General features: G+C 34.3%; 1 protein-coding gene across 1 annotated transcript; it reads left to right on the forward strand.

Moving 5' to 3' along the window:
* Window positions 1-1,058: 1,058 nt before the first annotated feature.
* LOC113867559 (SUPPRESSOR OF GAMMA RESPONSE 1-like) lies at window positions 1,059-4,941 on the forward strand. Its single transcript, XM_027502951.1, has 6 exons — window positions 1,059-1,144; window positions 2,400-2,532; window positions 2,845-3,031; window positions 3,727-4,220; window positions 4,532-4,813; window positions 4,888-4,941. The coding sequence occupies exons 1-6, from the start codon at window positions 1,059-1,061 to the stop codon at window positions 4,939-4,941; spliced, it is 1,236 nt and encodes a 411-aa protein (XP_027358752.1).
* Window positions 4,942-10,746: the final 5,805 nt, after the last annotated feature.

The following is a 10,746-nucleotide window of genomic DNA, read 5'->3' on the forward strand; positions in this document are numbered from 1 at the left end:
AAGTATTTGTAAAGTTTAAATTCAATGCTGAAGTTAATAAAACTCATTTTTTTAAATATAAGAAAAATGACAATTAATAGAACTCTTCTTCTTAAATATAAAAAATGATATTTCTTAATGTTTTAAATAATAATTTTTTATACTTTTATTTATTACAAAATAAGTGATAATAAGGTAGTTATGATACATTTATTTATTTACTATATAATATATTAATAAATATAGATAAAACCAAAAGTAGGAATCTACAAGTACCAACTCCACTCTTTTCGGTTATTACTTCGGAAAAAATTAATTTTTGTAAAAGATTTTATGTAAAGCAAAAGTTATTTTTAATTCATTTATAATTATGAACACTATTTTTTATTTTAAAAATTAGCAATAGTTTTGACTTTTTCATAAATATAACAGTATTTTGACTTATTTTATTTTATTTTATTGAAAACTTAAATAAAAAATTAAAAACTTAAAAAGAACTGTGGTTCTTTCATATATATATGGATGAAAAATAGACGGATTCTTAATTTTAGACTATTTTTGTATGTTTAATTTAAGACTATTTAGTTTATAAACAGATTCTATTAACGTGTATTTTAAATATAAATAAAAATGAATGTATAATAAGTTTTTCTTTCAAAAATAAAATATTACATAATTTAATATATTAATGACATTAAACATGATAAGCTTTAATAAAAAGAAAGCATTATTTTATAATTTCTTAAATACGCTCTTTAAGTTTACCACAGAAAAACGGTTTGATAAAATATAAAATAAATTGCGGAACACGTATTCGGTTAAATCATTCATCATTTATTTCTGGGTTTTTAATTTGTAATAAACAACAGAATGTATTAAAAGATTTAAATTGCCCTGCCGTCGGCAGTCAACTTTCACAGCAATACTCATTTTTAATATTTTGTTTGGATAAAAAAATTAGAAAATAGAAATTTTAATTTGTAAAAATAAAAAATAATTTCCTTTGTATATGATGTTGGAACTTTTACGAAGCAAAATTAGTAATAGCTTGGGAAGCAAGGTAGAGGAAATTTACTGTAATGACTCTGTTTCACTCGGTTTTCGGAGAGACAAGACAGCAAGCAACTCCCGAAGCAGAGGCTCGGACTAGTTCAGTCAACAGTGGGTCCCACTCGACTTCCAGCTTCGGACATCGAGTCTCTCAAAGAGTTTCCTCGCTCCCTGACACGCCCACACATTCTCTTCCTACGTTGTTGTTCACTCGCCCAAGTAACGTTGTTATTATATAAACACTCCCAACACCACTCTCCTCACTTGTCTTAACGCGTCTTTCTCTTCTCTCCTTTTCTTTGGCATGGCTAGGTGAGCATTGCAGTGCAAGTTTCCAGTTTTGTGTTACAAAGTTTCCAGCTTTCGGTGTTTTCTCAACACCCCGTTTTCCGTTCTCTCTTCATCTTATGGTTTTCGATTGTGGGTTGGAGTCCCTTTGTTGAGTTGATTGGTTAAAAAGCCGCATTTTTCCTTTTCCGGGTGGTTCAATTTTGGAAACTTGTGTCAGAGAAATGTTCCCCTTCTTGGCTTTTTGTTAGCGTTGGGTGTTACATCACATGGTTGAGTTTGGCTTTTGTGGTTGGTGATGGTGAATGATGAATGGACGGCGTATGTTGGATTTTTACCATTTGTGGAAAATTAGTTAGCAGATAATGTGACATTCTCTTTGGAATTTGATGCTTAAATGTTTTCTGCTCTAATTGGAAATACTCGAACTGCACCGATCCTTTCTACTACTAGCACAGCAGTGTCGAAACTCGCAAAGAAACATTTGCAAAGTGCTTAATAATAATTCGTGGATTCAATCATGTGATGATGATCATATAAGATATAAGCGAGTGTTGCAATGATTTTGGGCTGATTTTTTTGAGAAAAACTTGGTGTGCCTTGTGTTCATTTCTAATAGTGAATTTCCTAGGTTGTGGAATAACTTGTTGCTACCACTGTGCCTTTACTTTTTTGTTTGACCCACAAAAGAAATAGGGAAGAAAGAAGGGAAATGGAAGAGTAAACGAAGAGGAATAGTGGAAAGAGTGTTCGCTGAACATCAGATTCCAGAATCTATAACAATACATGGATTTGTGTTCCCAAAATTCCCGCTTCTATGCCTTCTCCATGCTCTTCTTTTGTCCCGTTTCAGTTTTTCTTTATATCGTTTATGTTCTCAGACATACTCAATGCCATCATGAGACGACGTGGAATTTTCACTTTAACTAACATCTTAAAAATGATAGTCTCACAAGTTGATTTTGTTGAGTCGATTTCGTGAAATATTAATGATAATTTCACATTAGTATATAGAGTTCTTCAGGTAAACAATGCTTGCTTTCGAAGGAATGATGAGCGAATATAAAATTTGTTTTTTGTAGGAGCTGGGTTTCTGACATTTGGGGATTTGCAAGGAAAGTGAAAAATACTACTACGTCAACAGCAGATCAAATCAAGGACTGTGGAGCATATATTGATTGCCCAAAATGCCATTATCGTATTGATAACAGTGATGTATGCAATAATTCAACATACATTCAATCTCAGTTCATATATAGGTCTTGAAATTCACACATACACCAAAATAGAAAAATGCGATAGATAAGCCTATAAGCAATGAACACTGCTCTTATAGTAAAGTTTTTAATATTACCATGAAGTTTGTACACACTCCAATTCATTTAACATGCATTAAATTGATTCAAGTTTTTAAGAGTAAAAGTTGGCAATTTTAACTTTGATTCTGGGATTAAATTCTTGAAGAGTTCAACATAAATTTTGACTAGTTGCAGATTGTTTCACCATGAATATTGTGTGCCTGTGCAGGTTTCTCCCGAGTGGCCTGGCTTTCCTGTTGGTGTGAAATTTGTTCCCTCTGATGTTGAACTTTTAGAGCATTTAGCAGCAAAGTGTTGTATTGGAAACAGAGAGGCACACATGTTAATTCATGAGTTCATCCCAACTCTTGAAGGAGACCAAGGAATTTGCTACACACATCCAGAAAATCTTCCAGGTGAGGCCTTTTCTGATCTTCTCCTCTCAAATACGTAAACATTTACCAATTCATTCCGCAGAAGATTGACTAATGAACCATTGAAGTGAAGTCAATAAGCCAAACCTGAGAAACATCTCAAAGAAGCTACCTTAACACTTCCTTACATGTGGAAATGACTGGCAGATAATGGTACCTCGTGGAATACGTTGTGAAGTGTGAACAAAGTCCATAAAGATAATATCAATGTAACAACTTCGGGGTATTGTTGGTGTTGTTCTCTGGTATTTCATCTCTGTAACTAAAACTGACAACGATTTCTAAGATGAAATGTTGACTTCGATTGGAGATAACACCATCGGTATCACATATAATACTATATTAAGTTGTCCTTGATCAAATCTCGATTTTACAAAAATTCTCGGGCTTTGGAGTCCTATCACTTCCTTTTTAAACTTGAATATAACAAAGATTTATATAAATTTGATTTCTATGTTTAGATATTAGATCATCATGTTTCTTTGCTTTCTCTTTGGGATGGTTATAGGGGAAGCAAGGATTTTATGATTGCCAAAGGTAACAAAATTAGTGGCCAGTAATGATTATCTTCTAATTCGCTTTATACACGTTCGTTAACTCTGATCCATTCCAGAACATGCAGTTTTCTTTAGCACATTCTCTAATAGAATTGTAACTGTTTTATACTTTTGTTTCAGGTGCTAAGAAAGATGGTAGCAGTGTCCATTTCTTTCACAAAACAGCTAACGCATATGCTACTGGACAAAGAAAGCGTAGAAAGATTCATCATCAACATGGTTTGACTGAGGAGCATGTGCGCTGGCATAAGACTGGTAGGACCAAAGCTGTAACTGAAGATGGAATACATAAGGGATTTAAGAAGATCATGGTTCTTTATATGAGATCAAAGAAAGGTTCCAAGCCATATAAAACCAATTGGGTGATGCATCAGTACCATCTAGGGAGTGAGGAAGATGAGAAGGATGGTGAGTATGTGGTTTCAAAAATTTTTTATCAACAGCAGAAGCAGACTGAAAAGAATGAGGAAAATCCAGTGGTTGAAGATTCCGACGTGGCAGTGCGAACAAGTCCAAGAACCCCAAAACCAAATTCCCCTTGTCGACCTAGTGCAGGCAAATGTGTTGACTTTGATGACAATTTTGATGAGAATGAACTTCAGCCGTGCTTCCAGGTGTGTAACTATTTTTTATGCATGTGTATATATATATCTGTCTATGATGATTGACTTCGAAGCTAACCATCTTGTATGAAATTCACATGAGAAAGAAATCAATAAACATTTAAGAATCCATTAGCATTTCAACTTCTACTTCTCTACAACATTTGATGGACTCATCTTGAAAATTAATGAACTTACCACTGTGATTTTCTCTCAAGTTTGCTCGAGTACTATTTAGAATAGAAGTGAAGTTATTGAAATACTAATTTTGTAAACAACTACATTATGTGATTCACTTTTGAAACTTGAATTTGTTGAATCAGGATGCCAAGCCTATGCCTGGAGAATCACTTGCACCACCATCTGCATGGTTGGCTGGTGAATCACAACCTGACTGTGACTTTGATGGCTTGGAAGACATCTTATTATGCAAGGAGATGTTAAATTCCTCTGGTCTCTTAAACGATTCTGGATTGAACTCTACTTTTAATGGCATTGCCTGCAATGCAAACGAGTTGGCTGGAAATAATAATGACCATGTTTCTTATGGAGTTTCTGTCCTGGACACACTGGAATTGGATACTCCTCCAGATTTTGATCTATCTGTAAGCATCAACTTACTCTTCTAGAGTTTTTCAATATGTTAACATGCTCTCATTGATTCTCATTTTGCATGCAGAACTTGCAATTTGGTTCTCAAGACAGCATGCTTAAGTGGATTGACAAGCTTTAAAAGTTGTTGTTTTGAAGCAATTTCTATTTAGTACTGAGACTTAATCCCAAAGTGTTCCAAGTGATAGCTTAGTCAGTTGCAATGATTCTTCTGCTTCTGCATGCAAGGAATAAGGATAGTATATGAAGCTCAGGTTGTCTTCATGTGGTGTTTACTGGCACAAATTATGTATGGTTGTGTCACAAAAACTTGTATATTATATGTCATAAAAATGCTTAAATTAAGTTGAAGTTGGAACTTGGTGCATTCTTCATGCGAGTAGTATTTGTGATGTGACTTGTAAGGCTATTCATGTCTGTGCTGGAATGGAAACCAAATAGTTTACTATAAAACAAAACATTTTATTTATGTAAAAAAGTAATTTTTTATTTGTTAAATTACTTGTTTATTTAGTTTTTTCTAACACCACATTTTATATAGATAATGCTATTATTTTTGCAAGCACGTTACAAACCTTACTGATTTAGTTTTATATTAAAGATACTAGATAATTGCTTATTTAAGCACTTATTTAAGTTATTTTTAAAATGATGACTTATACTATAAATTTAATGTAAAAACTTATTGAACTTATTTTGATAAATTAGATTATTTGTTTATTTAGATTTTTGTAGCATGTACATTTATATTAGATAATGATATTTTTGCAAGATCATTACAGAACTTATTTATAATAGTTTTATACAAAATTAATGAAAATAGTTCATGACTTTTATAAATTCTTTTTAATTTATTCAGTAAATTTTATGATATAACTTATCAAAAAAGAAGTTGTCTTTATCTTATCTTAAATGTTTTATTATTAAATTTACAAAATATATAATTGTTTTTATAAAATATTTAACTAAATTATATATTTAAATATATTTTTAATTTTATATTAATTTATTAACGGGATAAAATGTTGGATGGATTCTAACAAAGGTAGAATTAGTTTGCATTATTGTACAATCTTGAGAACTATTTGTTAAAATGAAAGATTTATTTAACTTAACAACTTATATTAGAATGTATTATTATATGTTTATGTTAGGGATACATTGGTCTTTTGCTATCTCTCTTTTTATCTTTTTAGTATGATGTCTTTGTGGAATGTTCCAGATTCTTCTATGTTTTGACATAGGGAAGGGTATCTGCAAAGGCATTCTGATAATGACGTCAATATTCAGTATAAGGATATAAATATTATTTAATATTCAAAAATTAACTCTTTATTTGTACTTCTTACTTTCCTTTTATAGACAAGATATTGGGCTAATGAGTTTCATAACTCAACCTTGTTTTAACTTTCTGGTTATTTAGGTAATTAGTCTTCTTCTTTAGTGATTATCTCTTTTAGTCTCTAATCATCTTATTGATTTATTTTAATATGATTGGAAGGATGTCCGTCCTTATGTTGTGCTAAAGAAGTATTCAGATTCTTCTTTCTGTTGTAATGACTGAGTAGTGTCTTATCCAATACACTTGCCCTCTAAGCCCGAGGAGGTATGACTTAAGAGCTTTTTGATTAGATTTGTTGACAATTTGTTACTTTGTTGATGTATGGTCCTCATTCATATAGGCCGAATGGGCTTAGGTACCCTTTGACTTGGGATAGTTTGAAGGGGTATTTAGTTTCCTGCTTTTAAAAATGTCCAAGTGTCTAGCATGCTTTCCTCCAAAGCTAGAGTAAGGGTTCGTATAGACGGATTAGGGTTTTCAACAAGTTAGGGTTTCCTCGAAGTTCGTGTTTTGAAATGAAGGGTTGCACATTCATAACCGTTGATCTAAAAGGAGATCTAACGAGTGGGATGAGAGGTGTCCCTTCATCTACTTGAAGGCTTTCATTTTATAAAAAGGTGGTGGTCTAGGCATTATGAACATTTTTGCTCTACACCGAGGGGTACATTCTGTTTGATCGTTTCGAGTATTCTACGTTTATGAGTTCCAAGGTACGTGACAACGTCTCACCAAGTGCACTGAATCGTACAAGTAATATAATGAAAGTAAAGTATCGTTCTCACGGAGATTGATGCAAACACGTATTGATTCACTAAATTGAACTAATTGAATGCGGTTAGGATTGAATGAGACTCTAAAATATAAATTAATTTAATTCACTTTGCAAGTAAATAACAACAAAATATGAACTAAGATGAGAAAATTCAATGACAAGATAGTTAGGATTAGACTTCATCCATTGTTCATATGATAAACTAAACTCCTTTATTAGTTCAAGCTCTTCTTAAGATGTTAAGAAAAGTTTCCACTAAATTAATTCATATCCAATTCTTTGGTATAAAAATTCTCTTAAACCCATACACAAAGATTAATTCCTTAATTTCCAATGTATGAGTCTAAGGTTTTAGAGTACAAAAAAACCAAAAGATCACACACCTAATAATTTCTATTCCTAGAAAATTAAATGATGAGGCAAGTAAATCAAGAAGCACAACCACTCCTTCCATTTTCCAATGTCAAGAAGGTTTATCAAAACAAAGCATGAGTAACTAATTCATACCAAGCCTTAAAAACATACTTACAAGCTAACATCAAAAGAAGCTTAAACTAGAGTCAAGAATCTAATTACATCACAATCCATCATAGAAATGAAAAACACAAGAAAAGAAGGAGAGGTCCCCTTAGCCATATTCTTGAGAAGAAAAAGAGTTTGGGAATCTTCTCCAATCTTTCTCTCCAAAGATCCAAGTATGGGTCCGGTCTTCTTGCCCTCAAAAAGTTGCTCCTTAGCTCTCTCTCGCAAAAAAAACCTCCCTCCTTACAATGTGTCTTCAATCTCTTTTATATTCCACAATATGTATTCTTGTCCACGTTAGTAAGTTTGTACCTTGACACACAAACATCTCCACTTTGGCGCTAAAAGTCCTAACTTCATTAGTTAATCATGATAAGCGCCTTAGTAGTACATTGTCACACTTGGGTGGCGCCTTGGCACTGAATAACTTACAATTAATATCCAAACTTCAGCAATTTTCACCCAAAACAGTAGTAAGGTAAGAAAAATGTAAAAATTAGAATTCTAGTAAATTTAGAAGAAAAAATGAAATTTAAGAAGTTAAAGAAGAAAACAAGAAGATTAAAATTAACAAAAAACTACATACTACTAGACTCTTAACAGTACGTTCGTTTTGCCATTGCCTTTTTCATCTCTTCTCTTAATATTGTGAGGATGGATAATTTGATTGAGTGGGAAGACTCCTTATCGGACCAATCAAGGCTGGATACCGAATTTATTAATGCGATGAGCGATGTAGTTGAGACTGAAAGGGTAGAAGGTATTTCTTCTCAACCAATCAGTATTGTGAGTGATCTGAACGAGATAATTAGGGGTTCTGGAGACAAAGCCGAATCGTCTAACACTGAAGGGCAGGCTTCTGAGTCATATGAGTCACTACTAAACGCTAATCCTCCAAGAGAAAGGTCCAAGTTTCTGCCCTGTACTATTCCTGGCTATGAGTGGTAGACGGTGAAGTAGACGCGTACTTCTCGCGCTTCCAACAAAACAAGCGAGTACAATCCTTTGTAGATCAATGTAGCATAGCACTATGGGATGCTTCAGACCCCTATCCGATAACTGTCAAGGTCTGCCAAGGGGATGGCTCGGGAAACCCTGAACTAGTATTTTTAGGTGATTATGCCGAGATAGTTGAAACTTTTTTTGTATATGAATGTATGTTTAGGGAATTAGGGATATTACTTCCTTTTGATGAATTTCAAACGGGTGTATTAAGGGTCTTGAATGTCGCGCTGACATAACTGCATCTGAACGGGTGGGCAGCAATGTAGGTGTTCAGAATCTTGTGTAAATCTCATTACATCAAGCCTAGTATAGGTTTATTTTTTCATTTTTTTTGTACCTATTCTTTGGACAAGGCAAGGTAGGTATCACTAATAAGGCAAGTCGAGCTGCCCCTTTTTAAACCTTATAATTCTTCTTTCAAGGGTTTTAAGACCAGATACTTTAAAGTAACTGTTAACCCTGTTATTGGCAAAAAAAATACTTTTTTGATAGTGAAGATAGACCTCTCTTCCCCTTTCATTGGACTCAAGTCTCTCGTCGATATGACGTGTACCCGAAATAGATTTGACCCAGGAAGAGTTATCAGCTTTAGAGTACATAAAATCTCTTCCTCGTGAACTCCCTGCTTGAGCACATATTCTTTTGCCAAAATCTCCTAAACCCCAATTGGACTTAGAGGGTATGCTTTATGAGCTTTGCTTATGTTTTGTCAACCTTGTTGTATTGATTTAACTCCTTGTTCTCGGTGCAGGTATAATAGCACAAAGAAGAGTTGGGATATCTTACTGTTAGGCCCTAAGGACTCGGGTTCCAGAGGAAACTTCGGCTAAATAACACTGCCACCCCCAGCTAGACCATGTTCCAGAGTTGGCAGAGGCACGTTTTCCTCCCTAGGATCTTCCCCTTGTCGAAGGGAATACAAAGAAAAGAAAAGACAAGGGCAATGGGAAATAATCTGAAAAGGAGCAAAGGCGTAAACATCCCTGTGCCGAAGGGTCCAGTGGCCTAAGCAGCTATTCAGCTCAGACTGTCATCCCTCCAGTGGTCTTCTCAGATACTTTCTTTGCCGAGGGAGTCTGGGCTAACAAGCTTGTATCTCCAGACTTGTTATCTGATACCGGGAGGGCTGTTGTAAACAAACATAATAATAGGTCTCAGTGGCAATGGTATTGTGAGCTATAGAGCCAAGCCATGGTGATGACGCGTAGCTTGGCTTTGGAACCTTTGCTTCAACTAGAAAAAATCCAAAGCCAATTCTCATCAACATAGAGAGCTTTAAAGAAAAATGAAGAAGTTCGGTCAAACTTGGCCAATACAAATAAAGTGTTGGAGGTTGAAGTATCTCAAATTAAGGGGCATTTCAACATTATTGAGGATTGACTATGTGTAGCTGAAGAAGCCTTAAAGACAAAAGGCTTGGAGTTGGACAATGCCTTGGCAAGAGAGAGGCATAACAAAGAAAAGGTCGATGTTAACATGAAGACATTCATTACTGAGTGCATGGCAAGATTATTGCTGAGCATGAAGTTGGATTCCATCATGCCATGCGGCAGGCATTCAAGTTTTGACAGGTCCTCGCTGACTTCTAATTCAATTTAATGAAGGACTACTTTGGTGGGAAGTTCCTGACTTATGACGAAGTGGCCAATGACGTGGAACCTGATGCCGAGGCTCCTTGCCAAGTTCATGGAAATGTTGACGAGGACGTTCCAACACAAGATGCTGCTGAGGGGGGCAGTAATAAGGGGTCTTTAATTTTTCTTTTTTGTAAAGCTTAGGCCGATAGCGCCTATATTTTTTGTAGTGCTTTTCAGCCATTTTGTACCCTCTATTAATGCAAGTTTTATTTTGTACTTGTGTTTGACAATTTCAAAGTATTACTTCAAAATAAACAAGTTTAATCCGATTAGGATATACAATTCTTTCACTAATTAATGTTTTATTTAATCCAAATCCTAGTGTACGGCTTTAGACATTCATATTGGTTTAACCATAACTTATGTTGATAACCAATTTGTTTGATTAAGTCGAGCAATTTATATGTTAGTCGTGGCATGTTTGAAGAGCTGAATACTTGTAAATGTGTTACTACTCGACCTTAGCTGAAATGGGAAGTTCCAGAGTTTTTTTATTAAGCTATAACTGAGTGAAGTAACCATGATTGAGTGCACTTTAACCCTAGCTAAGTGGGTTACTCGAGAGGGAATATTTGATTCAATCTTAACCAAGTGAGATACTCGAGAAGGAATATTTGTTTCAGGGAAGGTCGTTCTAGCAATATATTA

Source organism: Abrus precatorius, unplaced genomic scaffold, assembly GCF_003935025.1.
Source record: "Abrus precatorius isolate BTA unplaced genomic scaffold, Abrus_2018 Scaffold5, whole genome shotgun sequence".
Lineage (NCBI taxonomy): Eukaryota > Viridiplantae > Streptophyta > Magnoliopsida > Fabales > Fabaceae > Abrus > Abrus precatorius.

What these genes read in the sequence shown, in the direction of transcription:
- LOC113867559 (XM_027502951.1), top strand. Translation starts at nt 1,059, where the DNA reads ATGACTCTGTTTCACTCGGTTTTCGGAGAGACAAGACAGCAAGCAACT. An exon ending in ACTAGTTCAGTCAACAGTGG is followed by an intron (nt 1,145 to 2,399) that starts GTCCCACTCGAC and finishes TGTTTTTTGTAG; the next exon opens with GAGCTGGGTTTCTGACATTT. An exon ending in AACTTCAGCCGTGCTTCCAG is followed by an intron (nt 4,221 to 4,531) that starts GTGTGTAACTAT and finishes TTGTTGAATCAG; the next exon opens with GATGCCAAGCCTATGCCTGG.